Source organism: Mytilus edulis, chromosome 2 (genome assembly GCF_963676685.1).
Source record: "Mytilus edulis chromosome 2, xbMytEdul2.2, whole genome shotgun sequence".
NCBI lineage: Eukaryota > Metazoa > Mollusca > Bivalvia > Mytilida > Mytilidae > Mytilus > Mytilus edulis.
Window position 1 is genome coordinate 23,841,675 of NC_092345.1, and position 25,117 is coordinate 23,866,791.

General features: G+C 31.5%; 2 protein-coding genes across 3 annotated transcripts in view; one reads left to right on the forward strand and one right to left on the reverse strand.

The window, feature by feature from the left end:
- Nucleotides 1–335: 335 nt before the first annotated feature.
- Nucleotides 336–2,136, forward strand: LOC139511773 (uncharacterized; the record flags this gene model as incomplete). The annotated part of the gene is given in 1 exon segment (XM_071298824.1): nt 336–2,136. A coding segment is annotated over 1 exon segment (1,700 nt), but the record flags the coding sequence as incomplete, so codon positions are not given.
- A 7,210-nt stretch (nt 2,137–9,346) lies between these two features.
- The window catches only part of LOC139511784 (golgin subfamily A member 2-like), a 29,103-nt gene continuing 13,332 nt past the window's right edge, over nt 9,347–25,117 (reverse strand). Inside the window, exons 14-25 of one of the 2 annotated variants that reach the window (XM_071298843.1) lie at nt 24,364–24,451; nt 23,663–23,804; nt 22,932–23,124; nt 22,589–22,702; nt 21,792–21,950; nt 20,380–20,499; nt 19,803–19,941; nt 19,445–19,524; nt 13,025–13,127; nt 12,444–12,550; nt 11,670–11,817; nt 9,347–10,080 (exon numbers count right to left, since the gene is read on the reverse strand). In XM_071298843.1, coding sequence (XP_071154944.1) covers nt 9,734–10,080; nt 11,670–11,817; nt 12,444–12,550; nt 13,025–13,127; nt 19,445–19,524; nt 19,803–19,941; nt 20,380–20,499; nt 21,792–21,950; nt 22,589–22,702; nt 22,932–23,124; nt 23,663–23,804; nt 24,364–24,451 — 1,740 coding nt within the window. In that variant the 3' untranslated portion in view covers nt 9,347–9,733. The remainder of the gene's footprint in view (nt 10,081–11,669; nt 11,818–12,443; nt 12,551–13,024; nt 13,128–19,444; nt 19,525–19,802; nt 19,942–20,379; nt 20,500–21,791; nt 21,951–22,588; nt 22,703–22,931; nt 23,125–23,662; nt 23,805–24,363; nt 24,452–25,117) is intronic. The other variant, XM_071298842.1, reaches the window with a different exon arrangement.

Consider the following 25,117-nt stretch of genomic DNA (forward strand, 5'->3'; position numbering starts at 1 on the left):
GTGTTAGAAGATTACTGTAGATTTTTTCTAATTTGTAGGAGACCTTGCCATCATAACTCGAAGGTTCTTCACGGAACAGGAACATATTGTTTAACCTCTTTCCATCGGGGGGCATCCGTCAGTCAGTCAGTCACTAATGATTTTAGATTGTTGTCAGGGTGGATTAAGGCAGTTTCTGCTTGAAACTTTAATTTCTTGCTAATTTTACCTAACAATAGTTCGAAATGCCTACATTGCACCCCTTTAGAAGAATATTTCAATATTTTTTTTTTTTTGTTGTGATCTTTTTTCTATGATCTAAAAGTGAAAGATAACTTGTCTATTTTATTTTACAGGTTCTTTAAAATCATCAGACACAAAGTGTGGACCATGTGATGTGAGAGAAAAAAATAACCCGTCACTATACTGGTGTATGTCATGTGAAGAAGGTCTGTGTGCAGAATGTTACGACCATCATAGAGCAATAAAGTCATCTAGAAATCATTCAGTTGTTCCCCTAGAAAACTTCAAACCTCTAGAGCAATTCATTTCATCTTTCATAACAGATTGTTCAATCCATGATAGTCCTTTAGAACTTTATTGCCCATGTCACGAAGAACCTTGCTGTACCAAATGTGCTGCATTAAGTCATAAAGACTGTCTAGGAATAACACTTTTTCACACATTCATACATAATTTAAAGAAATCAGTGACAGTAGAAGATCTTGAAAAGGAACTAGGAAACTTTGTAGAAAATATTGACACTTTGATAAAAAATCGTAAAATGAATATGAAAGAACTTGAAAATCAGTCTGAAACGAAATTTGACCTGTATCAACTTAGGAAAGAGATAGATGATCATTTAAAAAATCTGGAAGTAAAACTGCAGTCCAAATATCAAAGGTTGCACATTGCTTCAAAGGCAGAAATTCAAGCAATTGTAGAAAAACTTCAGGACAAAAGAAAACTCATAACTGCCTATAAAGATAATTTGTCACAACTGACGCAAATTGGTACAGATACGCAAATGTTTCATGGCACCAAGCAGATAGAAAAGATTATTAAAGATGAAGTGAAGGCCCTTACTGAAATTGTAAATGATTCAGGAATGCATGAGATTAAAATTAAATCAAACAGAAATAACATTCAATTCGAATCAATTGCACTCATATCTGAATTAGTGGATGTGACTGTAGAAAGGGAAAGTTGTAAAGTTGTTCTGAAAGACATGTCTATTGGTTCAAAATGTCAGAATGTAAAAGATAATGAAACAGAAGTATCAGTTGTAGAAAAGATACAAACTGAATTTGACAAATCATTATTTCTTGAAGATGCAAACATTTGTACCTTAAAAGTTCTACAGAATGGTGACATTGCAGTAGTAGATGCAGAATTCAACCAGATTATAATATTTAATATCAATGGATCAATTGAAAGGGCATTTGACCTTCCAGATAGACCATTTGGATTGACTATTGTAGACGCAAATACTGTTGCAGTTTCATTTCCAGAAATTTGTAGAATAAAGGTTTACCTCCTGGATGATACATTTACTGAGGTAGACGAAATAGAAACAGGTGATGAGTGTTGGGGTTTACAGTTTGAAGATGATTTATTCATAGCTGCAATTAGAAATGTTGAAATTGTATTTCTTAAATTATCAGGAAATGTTCATAAAACGTTCCCAATGCAACAAAAGAATCTTGTTTATGTTTTTAAAAACCAGCAGAGGCATTTTCGTACAGAATTTGAAAACAACACTGTTCATTGCTATAGCTCTACTAATGGGCGGAAACTGTGGCAGTTTTCTCATCCAACTGTACTTGGTCCCAGAAACATGTGTAGTGATGACAAAGGCAATTTATTTGTAGCTTGTCTAGAATCCGACTGTGTAATTCTTATTTCTAGTGATGGGAAAAAATTCAAAAGAGTGGTTGAAATGAGATCTGCAAAGTGTATTTGCTTTGATGGCAAAAATTCTATTCTTTATGTTTGTAGTGAAACTGGAAGTGAAATGGCTTCATTTATTATTCCAAAAGATTTTGGATCTTTTTAACATGTACAATATTAAACTTCAGCCATGTAGGTAGATCTAGAAGTGATTTCAAAAGATGAAAAAAAAAATGTAAAATGATTTAAATATACCAGTACATGTTATATGTTATTACCATAATTTCATTCTTGCATTGCGGGAATTTCTCTCTACATTGAAGACCTGTTGGTGACCTTCTGCTGTTGTTTTTCTATGGTCAGGTTGTTGTCTCTTTGACACATTCCCCATTTCCATTGTCAATTTTATTATAATTTAAAAAAAAATAAAAATACCATAAATAAATTCAAGACTTTTGAATCGAGAAAATTTGAAGGAAATATGGTCCTTACACACTTTTATATACTGTATGGAAATAAGGAATGTATCAAAGAGACAACAGTCCGACCATAGAACAGACAACAGCAGAAGGTCTTCAATGCAGCTAGAAATTCCCCAACCAGGAGGCTTCCTTCAGCTGGCCCCGAAACAAATATAAATACTAGTTCAGTGATAATGAACGCCATACTAAACTCCAAATTGTACACAAGAAACTAAAATTAAAAATAATACAAGAATAACAAGGGCCACAGGCTCCTGACTTGGGACAGGCGCAAAAATGCGGCAGGGTTAACATGTTTACCATATCTCAACCCTATACCTCTAGTCAATGTAGAAAAGTAAATGCATAACAATACGCACACTGACATGACTTGACAGGTAATTTTGCCACTGTCAGATCATCTTTCAATAGCGGTTTTCAAATCATGAAATGGTATGTTCTTATTTGAGCCATGTTGGCCTTATTTATTTGAAGGTGGAATCATCTTACACATTTTTATTAAACAAGATACCGGGTACTCAAATGATGATTGTGGGCAAGTTTGGTGATAATTGTCCAAATAGTTTTGAAAAAGTTTCTGCACTTTGACGGACACTAAAAGACTGATACCAATTGATGAAAATAGCTGACAATGGCTTCTTTTAACATTCTGATCCTTGGTCTGTGTTGTATAGTTGTCCATGTGTAATTATAATAAAATTGGGAATGGAAATGGGGAATGTGCCAAAGAAACAACAACCCGACCATAGAAAAAAACAACAGCAGAAGGTCACCAACAGGTCTTCAATGTAGCGAAAAATTCGCGCACCCGGAGGCGTCCTTCAGCTGGCCCCTAAACAAATATATACTAGTTCAGTGATAATGAACGCCATACTAATTTCCAAATTGTACACAAGAAACTAAAATTAGAATAATACAAGACTAACAAAGGCCAGAGGCTCCTGACTTGGGACAGGCGCAAAAATGTGGCGGGGTTAAACATGTTTGTGAGATCTCAACCCTCCCCCTATACCTCTAGCCAATGTAGAAAGGTAAACGCATAACAATACGCACATTAAAATTCAGTTCAAGAGAAGTCTGAGTCTGATGTCAGAAGATGTAACCAAAGAAAATAAACAAAATGACAATAATACATAAATAACAACAGACTACTAGCAGTTAACTGACATGCCAGCTTCAGACTTCAATTAAACTGACTGAAAGATTATGATTTCATCATATGAACATCAGGCACAATCCTTCCCGTTAGGGGTTTAGTATCATACCATCATAACATAATAACATATATAAGAAGAACATAACCTGTGTCATGCCAACAACATTACCTCAGTCTGCACGGTTAGCCACTAGTCGGATGCCCCAGACTAGTAAGTTTTTGCAAAACTTTGTTTGGACCAATAACAAAAATGTCAAAATATTTGTTTCCAGACTAGTAGTTGAAAAAGTTTTTGGTGCAGACTGTTACCTTACTTTAATTTATACACTCTTGATAGCGATTTAGTTCATGACAAATGCTGAAGTATTAATTCTTTGAATTCAGAAAATATATTGTTTATGTGTTTAGGCCACAATAGATCTTGAGGTTAAATCAAGTGAAATATGTAAATGTTACACACTAAAATGTTTTATTTCTTTTATTAAGTAACATACCTATCCCATAGGATTTTTGCCTTATTAAAATCATAACATTGTATTTTTGATTTACATTTTTTTCCTTCTTAATTTCAATATTTTTAACTTCATTTAACCAGCAAGGTGATTCCATTTAGAAAGTCCTTGAAAGAAATAACAGTTTACCCTTCACAATATCAGGGCAAGACAAACTGCTGCAGCCAAGGGCTAGTCTCTTTTTGAATTTTCATATCAAACAGGATATGGACCTTTGGACACTATGCTATTCTAAATGTGTGTGTAAAAAAATTAAATAATGCAAACGATATTAGTTTCTTTTATTATAAATAAATAAAATGCATAGTATAATGAAAATATATACTTATACATAACAATGAAATGTTGTAACAATGATCCCCTTACAAGGCTAACAAGTGTACCATCCTTCTTTATGTATATGAGCACCATACTACTGGCAATAATCTATTGTAATATAGTGTGTGGGAATTTACAAATGAGAAAACAGAAAATTTCACATATCTTTAAAATTAATCAAGTTATTGAATAAGTTACTATAAATGTTAATTTAAAAGTTTTCATCCATGTAGATATATACTGGATTTAGGAAGAAATATAATGATCATGTTAAGTTTCCATGCAAATTGAAATTAGATTTACATGTTAAGGATCTGCTAGACTGTAAATATTTTTTTACAGATAAATTCTGATAGTTACCCTCTTTAGCCATCACAAGAGTATGACAGAGTGAAATAATTTAAACAGTTGATATGTTTGAAATATACATAGCAAATTTGCAAGACAAGAGTGCACACGCTGAAATGTCTCGCCTTCTTTACTAATCATTGATATTATGTTGATAGTCCTGAGTATAAAGCTTTATTAAAAACTGTCACATAAACTTAACATTAACCAAGATAACTAAACAAAGACCAATGAACCATGAAAATGAGGTCAAGGTCAGATGAACCATGCCAGGCAGACATGTACAGCTAACAATGCTTCCATACAACAAATATAGTTGACCTATTACTTATAGTTTAAGAAAAATAGACCAAAACACAAAAACTTAACACTGAGCAATGAACCGTGAAAATGAGGTCGAGGTCAAATAAAACCTGCGGGACTGACATATAGATCATAAAATATTTCCATACACCAAATATAGTTGACCTACGGCATATAGTATTAGATAAAAGACCAAAACTCAAAAACTTAACTTTAACCACTCAACCATGAAAATGAGGTCAAGGTCAGATGACATTTGCCCGCTAGACATGTACACCTTACAATCTTTCCATACAACAAATATAGTAGATCTATTGCATAAAGTATGAGAAAAACAGACCAAAACACAAAAACTTAACTATAACCACTGAACCATGAAAATGAGGTCAAGGTCAGATGACACCTGCCAGTTGGACATGTACACCTTACAGTCCTTCCATACACCGAATATACTAGACCTATTGCTTATAGTATCTGAGATATGGACTTGACCACCAAAACTTAACCTTGTTCACTGATCCATGAAATGAGGTCGAGGTCAAGTGAAAACTGTCTGACAGGCATGAGGACCTTGCAAGGTATGCACATACCAAATATAATTATCCTATTACTTATAATAAGAGAGAATTCAACATTACAAAAAATCTGAACTTTTTTTTCAAGTGGTCACTGAACCATGAAAATGAGGTCAAGGACATTTGACATGTGACTGACGGAAACTTCGTAACATGAGGCATCTATATACAAAGTATGAAGCATCCCGGTCTTCCACCCTCTAAAATATAAAGCTTTTAAAAAGTTAGCTAACGCCGCCGCCGGATCACTATCCCTATGTCGAGCTTTCTGCAACAAAAGTTGCAGGCTCGACAAAAAATGATGTTGATTTTTTTGTATGCAGCCTAAATTTCATACCCTTAAATTTATAATTTTTAGATTTACTGATTGGTAATAAGTTTCCAAACAACATCCTGGCTGAACTCGTCTCTTATGTTCATCATTCATACATAAATCAAAATTTTGTGTTTTCTCATTTCCCAAATCACACAGTAACTTTATTGTCTGGTAATAAAAATAACAGTGCATCATATTGTAGTATAAACCATTTGTAAGTTAATCAATTTCTTGCCAGGAATTAAGTTCCATTTTACTTTTATTAATTGCTATTTATTATGTTAGGCACTGATCCATCTACTCAGGTTGAACTTGACTGAACATAAGATAAAGTCCTAATTTCACTGTTTCTTCAAGATGTATTGCATTTAATATTTTAAAGATTGTTTCAATTATTAAATGCATAAAATTTAAATTATATCATTGAAGAGATACATTTTATGACATGAAAACTGAAAATAGCAAATTTGAAAAAAAATATTCATCACTAATGCCTTCAACTTAACATTCAAGAATGAAATGTATTAAAAATTGATTATTTGATAATTTGTCTTTCCAAAATATTAAACAGAGATTTGTTATCCCCCCCCCCCCCCCCCCCCAAAAAAAAGGTGAATCATGTTCAAAAGTTCAAAGACCAGTATCAATGAAAGATGCCCCTAGTCTCAACAACTTTTTAAGGTCAAAGGTTAACATATTCACTATTCCAGTCAAACATAATATGAATATCTTTTGAAAACAAAACAAAAAATTAATACTTTTTTTCTTCTCCACAAAATCTAAAAACTTAGAAATAAACCAAGCCTCCCTTTGAAATAACATAATATGATAGATATCACTTGATAATGAAAATAATGTGTTGTATTGTATCCATAGGCCGTCTATTTTAACAAGTTATACAATCTATGAATATAGTGATTTAGAAGTAACAGCAACCCATCACAACCAATTATTAATCACACTGCAATCATGGTTTTATTAACACATTAATGTAACTACACAAAGAGTTCTGCTTTATATGATACAAGTATATTAAATGTGTCACTTGTTAAACCATGTAATTGATAATTTGGAAGTAAACTGGACTAAATCTTGAACATCTTAAGCCATAAATATTTTAGTATAAATGGTTCTTGTGCAGATCACACTCACACTTTCGTATCTTATAAATAACAAACAAAATTTATACACATCTGTACTAACATATGTTTTATTCCTAACTGCATTTGATATAAGGAAGATATAAGAGTTTCCCACTATAATAATAGGCCAGCTATAATTAAAATACTATTTTTACAAATTCATTCATTTATTAAAAGAACAACGAAATCAAAATCTGTTCAATATCATTACTATAGATAAACAATATATTAAATTTGCTTTCATCATATATATATATTTGGAAGTCTGTTCTATACATACATTTCTTCATGTAGTACCTTATCTAAGTTTTTCATACATACAGTTCTTTACTAAGATACTTTTTCAGTACATATAAGAGCCTTATGTAACTATTAAATGCTTTTGAACAATAGGTTTTTATAACTGTACCAGCAGTTTCTAATTTTCCAGCTATTGAAATGGTTCAAAAAGATAACTTCATAAATTTTTGAAAGACTTCAAAAAAGAATTAAAATACCAGTTTCAGACTTTAAGTATTCAACTTCCTGTTTGATTACAAAGAACTATCAAAGTAAGAACTATTTGTCAAGTAGCAGTGGAAATTGCTGCATACCAATCACTTTTTTAAAGTAAAAACCATGGATACTATCATGTAAGGGTTAAATAGTTTCAAATAAAAAGTTACAAAACTTATAGACTGGGTTAAAATATACCTTCACATAACATGGAGACCAATGTATGCTTTTATGCTACTAGGAATTACCATGATTGATATATATTCTAAAAGTGACTGTTTCTTGAAATTTATCATGTATTTTACGATTCTGTAAGCAGTTATGAAATAACATTCAGAGCAAATTAAAAGCAGTATGATGAAACAGATGATTTTGAAGAAAAAGCTATTGCATTTGTAAAATATGACATATTTTAAAACAAAAAACTCAAGATTTGACCTGGTTTAACAAACAGAATAGGTTAAATTTACACTGCCTTATTTTCAAAGAAAACTTGACTTTTAACCTAAAAATATCGGTTAACGGAGCACACCCAGTAACTATACATGTTAAAAGCATTCCCCATAATAATGCATGCTAAGAAACATACACTTTTTATTTTCGTCATGTTGAATTTTGATATATAGATCATACTACATGTACTAAGATAGAGTAATAAAGATATATCACAGATTATGCTAAAAACCTAAATACCCAGGCATGAGTTGAGCAAACACATTTTTGTTTGTGACAGGATAGTTTTTTTTATAGAAATAAAATTTAAAGAGCAAGACATTTTTTCAAAAGAATAAACAAATGGCAAGGAATGGAATATTAAATTTCTGGATATAATAACTCTATCCAGATTCTATTTTTCAGTTCGCTGTCTAAACAGCTGGGTCTATAAAAGACACACTGAATAAACATATCACGGATACCTTCACCAGTCCAACGAATCATGGTACATGACAATGACATTGAAATGAACATTGAGTGGACTCAAAAGCACCAATGCTAGCATTGGATGAAAATATATCTCCTCTTATGCTTTCTATTTGATGTTCAGATAATTAAGAACTGATGAAAACAAAACAAAAAATGATGGACAGCAACCATGCAATAACCTTGCTATCAATTTTGTTATCCTAGTGCTTATAGGCACTTGAATACAAAGAATTTAGCACAATTTTGTTCAACATTTACAAATAAGCAGAACTCTCACTAATGAATATGAATGTTTTCATGAAAATACTGAAGCGAAGTTGGATTCAAAACCTAATCTACTTTATCAGTAAACTCACTTACAACTGGAACATTTAAACATTAAAGGTCTTGGGAGTATATAATTATTCCAACATGTTATTGCACTCTTTAGTGTGATGCAAGGTTTTGTTATTGATGACTTTAATGATGTAATAAGGCAAAACAATGTTTCTGGAATCCTATATCATCCTAGAAAAGCTTAAAAATCTATGTTCCTTTACACTCATGCATTCATACATCATGCATTTTGACCGCAATTTTGCGCCTGTCCCAAGTCAGGAGCCTCTGGCCTTTGTTAGTCTTGTATGATTTTAAATTTTGGTTTCTTGTGTATAATTCGGAGTTTAGTATGGCGTCCATTGTCACTGTACTATTATGCATATTTTAGGGGCCGGCTGAGGGACACCTACGGGTGCGGGAATTCTCGCTGCATTGAAGACCCATTGGTTGCCTTCGGCTGTTGTTTGCTCTATGGTCGGGTGGTTGTCGCTTTGACATATTCACCATTTCCTTTCTCAATTTTATCTTCTAGTAGTTTATCTTTCTTATCAGATGTAGACGGCATTGGTCCCCAAATATAGAATATACTAGCGTGAAGTACTTTTATTCATTGAAGATTTCATGTTTCACTAGAAACATTAAATAAAATAGTCAACTGAATGACAAAATGTGTCATTGATCTTTCTACATGGCAAGCCTGGAATGTGCATGAAATTAAAAGCCCTTAAACCGCAGCTTTTCTGGCAAACCATGAAAACTAATTTGAACAGATAAAAGTAAATTCACAGCAACTTTTATTTCAGTGGGTATCTAGCCAAGATAAGCAACCCTCACACTCAATTTGTTTCATATCCATTTCCAGAATGGACATGTTCACTGGCAACTGAGGTAGCTTGTCATTACTGACCTATGCCAACAAGTCTCTGATCATGAATCAATGAATTCTATTGGCTAAAACCTACAATATTAGTGCCCTCATACATTATAAACCTTTCCCTTACAATATTTACAAGGTAAAAAGTTATGATCAACAGTTCGATCAGTATAATTGTTATGACTTATTTCTGATAATAGGTTCATTATTTTTGTGGCAGTGCCTTCTGTATTTTCATTAGTTTTTGATTTATCAGGTCGTTGGTCTTTTGTCATATGATGATGATGTTCGTGATTATGATGATCATGATTATGATGGTGGTGGTTGTGGTTCGTATGGTCCTGAGGAGTTTCCTCCCCTAAAGTGTCTGTTGTTCCTTCCTGTCCACCGACAATTGTTTCCACTTCACTGTCTGAATCTTCTTCTGAACTAGTGTAATCTGGCCAATCTGGAAAATAATCAACTTTGAACAGAATGGAAATAAAATATGGCAAACTAATATGCTATTTAATTACTCTTTATCATAACATGAAATACTGTTGATTATTTATGAGATATCATTTTTAGTAAATTTTGTTAACAGAGAATTCAAATATTCAGCTAAGTTTACATTCAAAAATCATGAAAATACAATCCACTAGATTTGGTATCTACAAAAATAAATGAATCCACAGTATTTGAATCACACCTCAGACAATCTTCTGAACAAAATTTTGTTTTATATAATTTTCATATTCTAATTCTTGAATTCTCCTTTTATTTTGTTCTTTACAAAGTGGTAACTTATAAATGTTACATTATGTAAATCTTATTCCTTAAACTATGATTTGCAATGATGCTGATATCTATGAAATGCTTATAAAAATATTGAAATAATTGTTGGTTTTTTTTTTAAAGTTGAAGATATTTTATAAATAATATTTTTAACAATAATGAAAATTGAAATAAATGGGGAATGTGTCCCTGGGACTCCTGCTTGCATATCATTTGATGTTATAAAGGGACATAACTGAAGAACATTAAAATTGACACTACCCAAATTCGATCCGTTTCGTGGTAATACTAGTAAGTTTGAGTACCATTATAGAATGGTAAAAATAACACCACCTTATTTCAAACTTGATCTGTATTATGTGGTAATAAGCATTGTGTATAAGTTTCATAACAATTGGTTGAGGCAAACTAAAGTTAGAGAATGGAAAACTACTTTGGGACATATGTACTGACAGACAGAAAAGGGTAAAACTTAATAACCGCTTCCCCTATGATATAAAAAAAACACATAAACATTATTACAATAGGCTGTCACAACGAAAGCAAACAGGATTTATTAACATTTATTTGTGTCCTGCCAATATCACAAGAACCATAACTGATGAACGGTGAAAGTGAAAATCGCCAATATCAAATTTGACCTCCATGTAGTCATCAGTATCAACATATTAAAATTTCGAAAAGCTTAGGTTGAATGGTTCATGAGTAAATGCAACAACATAATGGAAACGCTATTTTTCGATCTTTCAAGAACCAAACTCCTGAACGGTAAAAGTCAAAATTGTCATTATTGAACTTGACCTTCATTTTGTCATCAGTAACAACATATTAAAATTTGGGAAGCTTTGGTTGAATAGTTCATGCGTATTGCATGGACACAACTGGAAATGCCATTCTTCAATCTTTCAAGAACCATAACTCCTGAACAGTAAAAGTCAAAATCGTCATTATTGAACTTGACCTCCATTTTGTCATCAGTAACAACATATTAAAATTTGGAAAGCTTTGGTTGAACTGTTCATGCGTAAATGCACGGACAACATTTGGTTGCCGCCTGCCCGACCACCTGTCCGCCCCACGTACATCCTCAATATCAATAACCGACATTTTTGTCACAAAAATCCGGTTAAAAAAGGATCAGCAGTACTTCTTTTTACTATAATTTTAAACATAAGATTCCCAAATCATGACTTAATTCAGCTGATACATTTATTCGACTATCTAAAATGTTCAATAATAAAAGTTCTCCAGCCTTTAACATACCTGTACCATTGACCATAGGTTCCTGACTAAGATGAGGCTGTATACTGACGTCAGGTGAAGTTATTGATGATTCCTCATGGTAGTTATGTAACATATTTTTCTCTCCTAGTAACTGCATCATTAGTGTCTGTAGTTCTCCTAGTTTTAACTGAATAATTGAAAAGATTAAAACTTACTCATTAAGACAACAGTATGACATCTGTTTATTTCACTAAAATACTAAATGATTTACAGTAAAAATGTAACCAGAACAGATATACAGCGTAACCTGTCTTATCTGACAAATTGGGAGACAAGAAAAAAATGTCAGATTAAGCAGGTTGTTGGAATACTCAGTTTTTTTCAGCAAGGATAGACATATTTTGGGACCATGAAAATGTGTTGGTTAAGGCTGGATGTTGGAATATTCAGGAATAGGCAGGTTACATTGTACCTGGTATTTGAGAAATGCAAATTTTAATATTACTGCAAAGTTAAAAAAATCATCAACCTTTGCCTGACTTGTTTGTAAAGATCTAAAAGACTTAGTTTATGTTTCGCAAAGTAACTCTCCTGTTTGCTGAGGACAAAATGTGTGCACAATAGCATTAAGAAAAGACATTTTCAGACGGTTTCATTGAAATAGAGTACAAGCTTCAAAGTGTACACAGACAGATGACTGTAATAGTTGTACCCTGTCCTTCCACTTTGTGATATGTAAATTTACTTAATGAAAATATTGTTTTTGCTCCGCTCTTGGTACAAATCTATTTTTTCGTCATTCATCAAACTTACCGACATTTCTTCTCTGTCTTTGGCTAAATGTGAAATATAATCGTTTTTCTGTAATTCTCTTTGCTGCAATATTGCCCTCTGGTGGTGATATAAGGAGATGTATTCACCTGACAGATATAAATATGTATATATAAATTTGAAATAGTGTTAAGAGTTAAAGACAATGAAAATATTGAGCACTTTGCCAGTTTTGTTTTGATTAATCAAACAACTGTTGGTTTTAGCATAACAAAAGAAATATAAAGGTTTGACTTGCCTAATGAAACAGTAACAAGACATAAAAAAAATAGCTGATCTTTTTGAAGTGCAATATGACTACATGAAAAAGGTCCATGTCAAGTCATATAAAAATTTGTCTCATACTTAAGTCACTGTGATTTTAAATTGCCATTTTTAAATGATGTTTTACTTATTAAATATTGCCATTTCAATATGTTTCACTCAAATTTATCTGTATCTAACCTATAGTTTCTGATTTTCCCCTGAAACTATATCTCTGTATCATACCTATAGTTTCAGATTCCCCCTGTAACTGTATCCCTGTATCATACCTATAGTTTCAGAGTCTCCCTGTATCTTACCTATAGTTTCAGATTCTCCCTGTAGCTGTAATACTGTATGTTCCAATTCATCTGACTTATCTGATAACTCAGCCTTATCTCTCATCACTTTCATATACTTATTCTGTAAGTAAAATCAACAATAATAATGTATAAACAAGAATGTGTCCTCAGTACACTGATGGCCCCACTCGCACTATCATATTCTATGTTTAGTGGACTGTGAAATTGGGGTAAAACTCTTATTTGGCATTCTAATATGATGTGCTTCATTTGCTTTATGAATAAACCCATGCTCTAAATCCAATAAAAAAAATTTGCACATGCGTATACATGTAATGACTATTACAAAATAATGAGTTTTATCAAATTGGTATGCATTTAATATATTTGATTATCTTTAAACATTTCCAACCTCTTAAATGATGCACATGTTGTTACTAATTCAATTGTTATGACTGTAATGTGTTGCACTTCGAAATTGACAAATTTGACCTAGATACAACAACCTTTCATGCTGGCTGTTCAAAACTTCTGCCTCTGAAAAATCACATTGCCAGCCATTAGCTTGTTTACGAACAAAAAAGGGAGGTTCATAGAAGAGCCTATACAAACGTTCTACACTTATACACATCAAACATAGAAATTACCTTAATTATCCTAATCAGAATCGAAATAATTGATGCAAGCTATATACTTTATTTTAGTTTTAACATGGGTAGGCATTATATTCGTGTTATTTTAGCGCTCACTATCGCTCGGAGCAAAATTAATCACGAATATAATGCCTACCCATGTTATAAATTCAATGAAGTATAGCTTGCATCACTTATTTCTTAATTAAAATTAGAAAGATAATATCATTGGGAACATGTGTACTAAGTTTCAAGTTGTTCACTCTTCACTTCATCAAAAACAACCTTGAAACAGGACAGACAGACGGACAAACGAATGAACGGATGGACGAAAGAACGGACTCACAGGCCAGAAAACATAATGTCCCTCTACTATCGTAGATGGGGAATAAGTAGGTGGGGCATAAAAGGACTTTATATTCTTCCAAAATAAAAGTGTAACATGGAAGATAGGCAACTTATTATACACAAACAAATTATCGGTAAACACACTCCTAGCTTTCAAGAATGATTCTTTAAATGAATGATTTTTTGGGATAGCCTGAACTACACATCATTGAGATGGGAGCCATCTCTGTAGGTCTCTGTAAATAACGTGTGGTAACAAATTTGTATCTTTACCATACGACATAGGATTGTCAACTGAAACCAAAGTTATTGACCTTGACCTTTGACCTAGGAAGTTGAACAATTATTATGACACACACACCCTCTGGTGGTGGTTAATATACTTGTCAAGTATAAACTTTGAAATCATAACAGTTCTGTAGATATGGAGGGGACACAATTTGTTATGGACAGACAGACTGATCACTTTAGGCGACCCACCTAATTCCATTAGATAGCTGTATCAAAACTTTATCCTTAGATCAAGTAAAAATTCCAAATAATTGTTTGCTTCTACGAGTTCTTCAATATCTTATTGATTGTATAGTTTTCACTCTGAAGACTTAAAGGGAAATTCCGCGATTTTTTACTTATCATCTAATTATGTTCATCTTAACATAAAAAAACACATTTGCAAAGTTTTAAATTTATATTCCTTCTAATAACGGAGAAAATCAAGTATTTGTAACTTTTTTGGTTGAATTCTCGAGTGGGTCGTGACGTATTAGCCCGATTTATTGAATTCTGGGAAAAAATAAAATCTGTTTAACTCTTATAGCTTATCGACAATATACGTAATTAAAAGCGCACAGCTGACGAATGGTCGAAGTTATAAACCACAATATAAGAATGAACGAAAGTGAATATGCATATATATACCGTTTTGTATTGATTGAATTAAACTCCTATAAAATTATCTCTAGTAAATGTTTTTGAATAAATTTAATTAATTATTGTTGAGATTTTTTTCATAAAATATTTATTGAACATTTTTACTGATATTGAACTGAAAATATTTCAGTTCTATTTACCGTTATTGTTTTGATAATCATTTCAAATGCAACTAATGTGTGAGCAGAGTGTGTATATTATTTTGTAAAGGTCACTGTATATTTCTCGGCTTGAGGTCAATTCGTTTACCTTGTAGCTATTTAGCCGCAGGTGTGAGTTCAAGCGTACACAGGTATAAATGTTGTTATTTGGAAAGGATAAATAGAAAGGATTAGAGTATATGCTGTCATGATGTTAATACACTAAGATTAAATACACGATGAGAATAAAGATACAATAATTAAATTGTGTAAATTAATTGAAAATAAAATTCAGATTCGTAATTCCGAAAGTGTATAAAAATAAAAGGAAACAATTTTTGATTACTTTCTTAGCGGCAATTGGCATAAAGATTCAAATATGAAGCAAAAAATAGTAGTTTTAATCTTTAATAAAAACTAAATGCAATATTACCCAATTTGATATACCATTGTACATCTGTTTGATATCATTGACTTTACCGGAATTTCTTAACTTGTATTCAAATCTGGCTGTGTTTAAATGCTAATAAAACTATTGCAATTTTAAAGTTTTTAATTGACAAAAAATACAACATACAACATGCATAATTTTTTTTTAGTTTCTTTTTAACATTTTATTCTTACATAATTAAATTCATTTGACAATCATTTACACGAACTTTTTGTGAAAAGAATACTAATTATCTAAGCTAAGGCATTATATCTTTTGAGGATTTTTGAGGATTTTTTTTAAATTCTATGATAATAGTTGTGCAATGTTGAACATGATAGCCGTCATTAATCCAAATAAGTAATACAGTAGTTGTAATAAAAGTTATACTTTAGTCATGCATTACAGATATTGACGAATTTATAATAGTTTGTTCATACATCGTTGTTCATGAAACAATCATTATTAGTATACATGTAAGTTTCCTGGCGTATAAGAGCCATTGAGGATGAGCTCCAGAGAAATCAGACTAGTTGCGTTTCGTTCGTTTGTTTGTTGGGAAAGGAGAGGAAATGCAACCGCTTGCACAGATAAACGACAGAATTACCATACAAGCATTTATAGTCAACACAATCAGAAAGAGTTCCCATCGTTAGACGGGGAATATGAAGGCTTCCAAGAATGAACAAGTGACATGTCTAACTCTGAACAGTTAGAGAACAGACTATCGACATCGAACGCTTGTTCTTGATATTTGAAACTGTATGCATATATATACGTATACGTTTATGATATAGTGATGAGTTCTGACAAAAACTAAATTCCTTCATGGTTATATCTTGCCATACGTTTGTAAGGTGATTACTCAAAATCGTTATTTGAAAATCCTGTTTGTGAGATGTAGATTCATTTCAATACAGAAATTTCGTCTATATATTTCACAAGTGTATAACACGGAGAAGCTCTGAAGGTTCATTACTCCCATTTTGTTTGGGTGTGAACCATCGATGTTTACAGCAATATCAAGGAATAAGGTGATGATGGTAGAAAGAACTATGGGCGTCATGTGGCAAATATTACATGCATATCGGAAATTGAGTTGTCAATCTGTATGAAAAGTTTTCCAATACAACCATATTATTGAGAAGGAATGTTTACATGCTATACTCTCGTACTAGTATTACAGGGTTCTTGTGGCGTTCACCTTAGACACACATCGTTTTAACGATGTTTAAAAAAAGACAGAACCAATTTAATGTCATATTTCCCTATTTTTTAAATATAACTAAAATTCTTTTATCTGACAAGAATATCCCTATTTAGCGAACAAGTAATTTATTCTTTTTTCGGTTATTGAATACCAAGAAAGAAAATAAATCCCGAAATTAATTTGAAACTTTGATACTCAAAAGTTTCCCAGCAAAATATTCACATCCCCTGGGGATAATTAGTGTTCGTCCAGTGGCATATATAACAATTGTGATGACGAATTCCTTCCTTTGTTTGAGAACAATCTTATTGAAATATAAATCTGTGATTTTCCTAGGTCCACAGCTTCAATGAACCAAAGCAAAAGTTATACATCGACCTGTATTTAAATCAAATTGGTTCTCTTTTTCTTTTGGTATACAACTGTAGTCTATCGACATTCGATGATTACATACTGTTGGCATACGTTGGCTAGTCTATTTACAACACTTTTACCCCTATTTATTCAAAATATATGTTTTTTTCTTATGTTCAATGTATACACGTATATATTTTAAATTGCGCTATAGTTACGTAACTTTATATCCAGTCGTATAAACGAATCGTCGGCAAGTGCGTAGCGTACATTTTTTTAAATCAATATTTCTGGTCTGTTCCAATCTGTCCTTCACTATTGACAATGACTATATATTACATTTTCCCAAATTCACCCTTGGAAAAAATATTTAAATAGATTTTAATTTCATCAAATCTTATTTTTTGGGTATTATTTATATATTATGAATTATATTCTTTACACCAGAAATGTTATTTATAAACAAGCGTATGAGTTTAGTAATGACAAGTAAGACAGAGTTGTATATTATACATCTGATAGTTCAAAATGGAAAGTTATAAGTTATAAGTTATCAGCCGTGTACACTGATCAATACCTGCAGAAGTGAAACGATGCATGAACTTGCAAGCCCAACAGGAAATCGCTTGAATACCTGGACGTGTCACCTCACACCCCTCACAATACCTTTGGAAGTAATACCTTTAGCCATGCTGGTGATCAGATAAGGGAAGATCAAAATATATTTGAAAAAAGTTTATTACTTTAAAGAATTATGAACAAATTAGATTTTCGAAAACAATTTTCACGGAACACTAATTCCAATATCAACAGTTTAAAAACAACAGACCATGGTAATTTAAAAAAAGTAAGAATATTTTCCGTATCAAGTTAGTTAGTCGTATTAAACAACCGTACGATTGACAAGATATCGACACGCAATTACGACTACATCGGTTACTGTAGTTTTGTTTCTTTGTGGTTTATAGACATATCGTTTTTATTCATCGGGAAAGAAGACAAGATGGCGGATCTCGGAGAATTGATACTCTAAATTTAAAATCGATGGTGATCGCTTATCTAGCGGAATAAAACTTTAATATCTATGAATTTGAACATTTTTATACAGAATGAACATAATATCAATTTTTGATTTTTTTGCGAAGTTTCCCTTTAAGATTACAAAAAAGACAATGGTTGCTGCATACTGATCAGGATATAACTAAACTTTCTGTAGCACCAGATTCAAGGCTTTATGAGCTTTCATTTAATTTATAGTTTTAGTGGGGCCTAAATTAAAATATTGTTTGTTTGCCCTTTTCCGACCCTATGTTTTGAAACAGGGTAGGTAGGTAGGTAAAATATTTTATTTTTTTCCCCAAAAAAATAACTTGGCTCGGTATATTATTTGTCATGGGTAGGCAGGTAGGTAAAATATTTTATTTTATAGATACAAAATCTGAATAATGTCATTTTTTTGGCCGTTTTGTTTTTGCAAATAAGTTTTCCGCTGGGACTATTAGTTTTGAAAAAAAATATATAAGAGATAACTTTGAACTGGTAAGATAATGTCCGGGCAGACATATATTACTAGTAGAAAAAGTCCCTAGAGTGTTACAAATTTCGTGTGTGCCTTTTTTTCCAATAAAAATGCTATAAGACTTAAAACTCAATTGTCACGTATTTTGCATCACATTTATAAATGATCTGTATGGAAAACTTGGCGATTTTACTGCCAGATATTCTCCATTTTTAATACAGGGTGTTATCACTTTTGGTTCATGTCAGATATAAATAATTTAGCGGCATCGTTAACATAATCATTCTGATATGCGGATCACAAAAGGCCATCCCTACATAGAATACAACGTCCGTTTACAAATTAGTTTGTACACACGTTAATACTTTTGTATCAAACGAACTTTTTTTGTAAATGAACCCTGCTCTTTAAGTTTAAAGGTACAGAGTAACGTACTTCATATCATGATTTCAGAAAGCGTTCAACATCGATTTCAAACAAATGCTTTGAAACTTCAAATGCAAGTGTTCATGTCAAACGCTCAGGTGATACCAAACGGACTGGACCATATACGTAAAGATAAAACCCGAGAATTCCGGTAAACAAGTTTTGAGCGGGAAATACAAATAGAAGATTTTTGGTAGGAACGAAAAAATAAAATAAAATAAAATCTTGCTGGTAAATACAAATAAAAGTTTTTCAGGCGGAACGAATTGATAGGGTCGGTCGGTAAAGGGCAAACAAACAATATTTTAATTTAAGCCTGGTATAGTTTTTGCACTTATCCTGATGTATTTTCAGTTGTCCTAGAACTGTACTGTCCACTTGAATTTTCTATTCTTTAAATACTCTCTTTATAAGTTTGGTATTTAAGTAATCATTATAATCAAATATACCTGTATTAACTCCATGGCTTGTTTTAACTGCTCATACTCTACTCTACTGACTATATTATTATCTTCTGACTGGAATGCACCTGAAAATACAGAATATGACATTGAGAAACAGTAACAATATGAATACCTGTATGAGTTCATCCATCCCAATATCACTTATTTCTGAATGATTTGATACTTTTCAGTTAGAGTTTAAAGGTGACTTTTATACAAGCAAATAGGCTAAAACTCATTATATTTTACTACTCTTTTAAGTGAATGTCTGCAAATGGTTTAAAAATCTAAATGATAAGTATCGATAGAAGATTTTAAGTATCTATATTCAATGTGTTTAAAAAATATAAAGTCATATATTTACTTTTCTGAACAACTTCCTCTTGTAAATCTGATACTTTGATAGATAGACTGTCAGACAATTCTCTCTGTTCTTTTAGACTCTCTACTAGTTGGTTTCTTTCTATTTCTAACTGTTGAATGGCTGAAGATAAGGAATCTATCTGTGGAAGATAAAATTATCAAGTTAATGAATATGTAGGGAGAGTTAGAATGTCAACAGATTGGTTGATAATAGACCATAATGAATATAATTAGTAATTAGAAGCAAACTATCCACTAAGATTACAAAATGATAGTTGAAATAAAAAAAAAGAGTTATTTTCTATGATTTCAGAAGGCAATAAGATCACTGTTAAAATATCACATTACTCTATAATCTGCAGTACAGAAGAAATCTTGTGAATGAACATCTTTCCGTAAAATTTATGTGAATTTTTCATAGATTTTCATAATTTTATACAAATATTAAATTTTATGTAAATGTCATATTACATTCACATAAATAGTTATGCCAATTTTCAGGATAACCTCAATTTCACATGTCATAAATTCTCATTGCTCAAAACTGCAATAAATGTATATGTAAATAAAGTGTTTACCACATCATCCCTCTTCTTCTCTTCCTCTGAGTCTGTGTGACCATTCTCTTTATGACTAGTAGCTTTAATTAACATGGTTCTCAACTCACTGTTCTGGGTTTTCAAGGCTTCCACCATATCCTAAACATAAAAAGTAATTTACTAAATTGTCATTTAATTCAGAATGAAGAAGCATAAATTCTTAGGATAATACAACTACTGTAAATTAAGATATTATTGTGTGCATTTATTATTGCAATTTTGTCATTTAAAACTAAAATGTGATTTAAATTTTTGCGATATTGAGAAAAATTCTGTTCAATTAAAAAAAAAAATCAAAATGTGAGTTTGAATTATTGCAATAATACCTCTGCATATTTTTTTGGGCAAATATCATGGTAGATAACTTTAATTCTTGCATACGAAAGGCATGCAATTTCAGTTACTGAACAAAATATCAGTCTACTCATTATCATATGAAGGTGAGGTGTGTCATTGGCAATATTTCAGATGATATGAAAACTCATGATATGTATGAAATCACTAGATACGATATTTGGTTTTGATATTGCCCTAGAAATACATCTAAAGGACAAATTAATTGCAGTTTTTCATGCATCATTCATACTTAAATGATTAAGACAGCAAAACCAAAGCTTGTAACATCCTAAAAATTGTCATGCCATTTAAACAGAAAAGTTCACAGTTTATAGCAAAAGTTTTTACATTTAAAGATCTATATAGCTTTTTATTAAATTTGTAATGAGGTTATCTCCTGAAGTACAAGTGTTGAAAACAGATATTAAAATGCATTTCAACATGTTTGAAATCCATATAAAATTTCATAAAAATCTGTAATGTCCCTAAATCATGAATACATTGCCCTTAGGAAATAATTTTGATTTCTGCAGTTGCTTTGAAACTATGAGTATGATATAATTTTGCATCCTTTGTGTGTTCATAGAATGATAGAATGATTTTGACATTTATTGAAAAAGAGTTTTGGTGGCTCATTTTCCTTCTATATCATACTGGCAAGTTGAAAATTTTTAAAAACCACAAGTTGCTTTGGCATTTGACTACATAGGGACCATGTAGAACTAATACAGATCCTTGATTTGACTTACAGCTCTTCTATAAAAGCATGCAAAGCAAACCTTTGATCAACTTGCTTGCTATGTTTGGATGTTTCTGAACAAAAGGTAGGTAGTCTGTTTCAGTCTGTTTACTATATACTGGAATTTGATTGGACGATATCCATTAACTTCATTGCATGTTAGTTTTTATTGTCCAATCAAATCCTAGTATATATAAAACAGACTGAAACTTAGCCTACCTATTGTTTGCAAACATAGCAAACAAGTTGATCAAAGGTTTGCTTTGCATGCTTTTATAGAAGAGCTGTAAAGTGTATATAGATGTTCTTTAAATACCTGTGAGTTATGTAATTCTCTACCCAGACTTTCCACCAATTGAGCTTGAGCTTCATAATGTCTCAGTCTATCATGTAATTGTTCTTGTTGGTACATGTCCTTCTTTGCCTCGTGAGTAGAAAGTTCTAAATCTGTTAACTTGGACTGTTTCACAGATAACTGTAAAGGAAAAGTGAGGAGAGTTATATAAGATGAATAATTTTCTAAAATTTATTTGTTTGCTGAAATGATCTTTTGCCAGTCTTTTATTTTCATATTCAATACAATTGCTTGCTTATACATCTAACTGATGGCAGAGGAAGAAAAATCAAATGTCTTTATATATTCAAATATCACAACCTATGCTTTAGCGAAGATAAAGGGAATCTGCACAAGTTTGTAACAAAAATATGTAGTTGGAATGCTTTATTTTGTTGTTAAGTGCGGTTGGAATTATAAATTATAAAAGCTGAAGATAAAAGGCAATCATTTTTTTTTTCAAATAAAACATGACATAATCTTAAGGTCAATCAACATATTGAAAAACTTAAAGTATAGGTAAACAGTAGGTATCTGATGAATCTGAAAGTGCTCCCAAAACTTCTGACTGCTAATTAGATGCTAACCAAATATGAAGTCATTTCTGTCAGAAGTACCTGGCAATAGTGTGACAGACATATTAGTTTGATTATCAAATGAAAAGAAGTATAGACAAAGTAAATGCATTGTCCACTACTAACGTGTGGGTATTTATAAATTAAATACAGCTACTGCTAAGCTAAGTTTGTTGTATAATTATAGACATCTTAAAATCTTACAGCATCTCTCATAACTCGGAGTTCATCTTCTTGTTGGGTAAGTTTACAAAACAATTCTTTAGAGCTATGTTGTTCTGACTGTATCCTGGTCATCAATTCCATGTTCTCATTACTCTGTAAAAGTAACAGTATAATTTATTTCAATCAATATTGTTATTACATAATTATCATTTTTTTCAAAATATCGCCTGGCAAACTGTTATCTTAAGTGCTATATGTCAAAGTCTCATCCTCAGTATCAGTTTATTCCTTAAAATCAAAATACTAAATAAAGACAAATAAAAGATTGCTCAAAAATAAAGATTAAACATCCAATAAAACATAATTTCTATCAAATACTCACCATTTTAACAAAGCCATTCTGTAGCTCTGCCAGTTGATGTTTAAGTTCTTTATTTTGAGTGAGTGCTCGACTAAGAGCTGTTTTGTTACTCTGAATACTCTCTAGTAGATGAGCTTTGTCGCCATCTTCTCTGTTTACTTCTGACATCCTGTCTTCTAACTGTGTAATCTTGTCTTCTTTTTCTTCTAAAAGTCTGTAAATTATTATGATACAAATAATTTGCCAATCTTTTAGTGCCTTTGCCAAAACATAACATTTAAAAAAATATATATATATTCACACTTCCAGTTTGAAACACCTATCAATGAATCAATTATATATGATTTTCATCTTTTACATATATCACACATGATGAAGTTCTATGTTTTTTTTAAATTTTTTTCACCTTTGCCACATAAGGGGAGATAACTTATATTATAGGAGAGATAAATCAGATAAGAGTAATTTTCATAATACAAAATGTTGTGAATTTACCTATTTTAAGATGGAGCAAAAAAAAAACAAGCCCTGTGACCCCATTTTTTCTTAGCTGAAAGCATGTTATAAGAGCTACCTTCTCACATTTTGTCTCAAATTCTATTGTTTAATTTTCTTTTTTATCACACAACATTGGATTTTCCATGCATAATCTATACAAAATCTGACAATTTTGCACAACCAGTAGAGTGAAAAAAGGGTCTAATGACTCATTTTTATTATATTTTCTTTTATTAAAATGTTAATCAATTTACCTGCTAAGCTGGACATTGTCTCTCATCTGTCCTTCATACTTCTGTATAAAGTCCTCATGTTTTTCTCTCAATTGATGCATTTCATTATCTTTCTGTAGAATCAAATCATTATTGGCACTGGTATTATTGCTATCCACATCTTCTGTAAAAATACACAGATACATTCTGTTTTATATATGTGTCTTATATACATTTGACTATAATTCATTCATAATTCTAGTGAATCACAAAATAAGTTTATCAATTTTTATGTTCTTCACTGAAAGCTTTCAAGAAGGAAAATGTAAGGTATACATAAATGAAACAGCAGTCAAATAACAAAATTAACCAAATGACTCATAAAGGTCTATAAACAGTTTTCTTTAATAGACCTATAATTGTTTAACTTTACACATTGTGAATTGGATGGAGAGTTGTCTCATTGTCATTCATATCACTCATTTACAGGTGTCAATAAAAAATTTGATCATTAATTAAACATGAGGAACAATAAGTTTTTCCAAACATTTACTTTTATTAGTGTGATATCAACTTTGTACAGCAAACAATTACCAATAAAAGGTTTCGTATGCATATCACATTTTATTGTTTGCACATTACTTCCGTGAAGAAAGCTTATAAGTTTGATTTGTGTAGAATGGGAAATTGCTCTAAAAAGGCCACACACTTCTCTTTCTATGACTCAAACTATATTAACATACCTAATCTTCGTTGTAATTCTAATATTGAAGATTCTAAGTCATGTTGACTTGTTAATAAATTTTCTCTGTCCTCTGTTAATGATGTTATCTATAGAAAATACAAGTAACAAAACAATCACTATACATTTATCTCTTACATCAATGACAAGAATGTGTCCATAGTACTTGGATGCCCAACAGGCACTATCATTTTCTATGTTCAGTGGACTGTAAAATTGGGATCAAAACTCTAATTTGGCAGTAAAATTATAAAGATCATATCATGGGGAACATATGTACTAAATTTCAAGTTGATTGGACTTTAACTTCTTCAAAAACTACCTTGACCAAAAACTTCAACCTTCAGCAGGGACAGCTGGGCAGATGAACAGATGGACGCACAGATAGAAAAACATATTGCCTTAAAATGGTACACAAACAAAAATCATTAGCTGTCATGTTTTGGTCTCATTGCATACGAATCTTGCAAACATCAGCTATTAATTTTTCATTTGGTAAACTGATGTTGGCTTTAAATACTCATCTGAACCTGGGAATTTAGCACTAAAGAATGTATTGTACATATTTTTACTGAAACAACTTTCAATCAAATCTCTGTTTATACTACCAATTTTTACGGTCTTGTAGTGTCTCTCTTACATGAAAACTGAAAAAGTATGAAGTCTTTGAATTTTATAGTCCTTTAATAGTTTAATTGCTTTATCATATGGTTGTGTCAATCTTTTGTAAGGGGGTACATTGTCTAAAGGGGTAA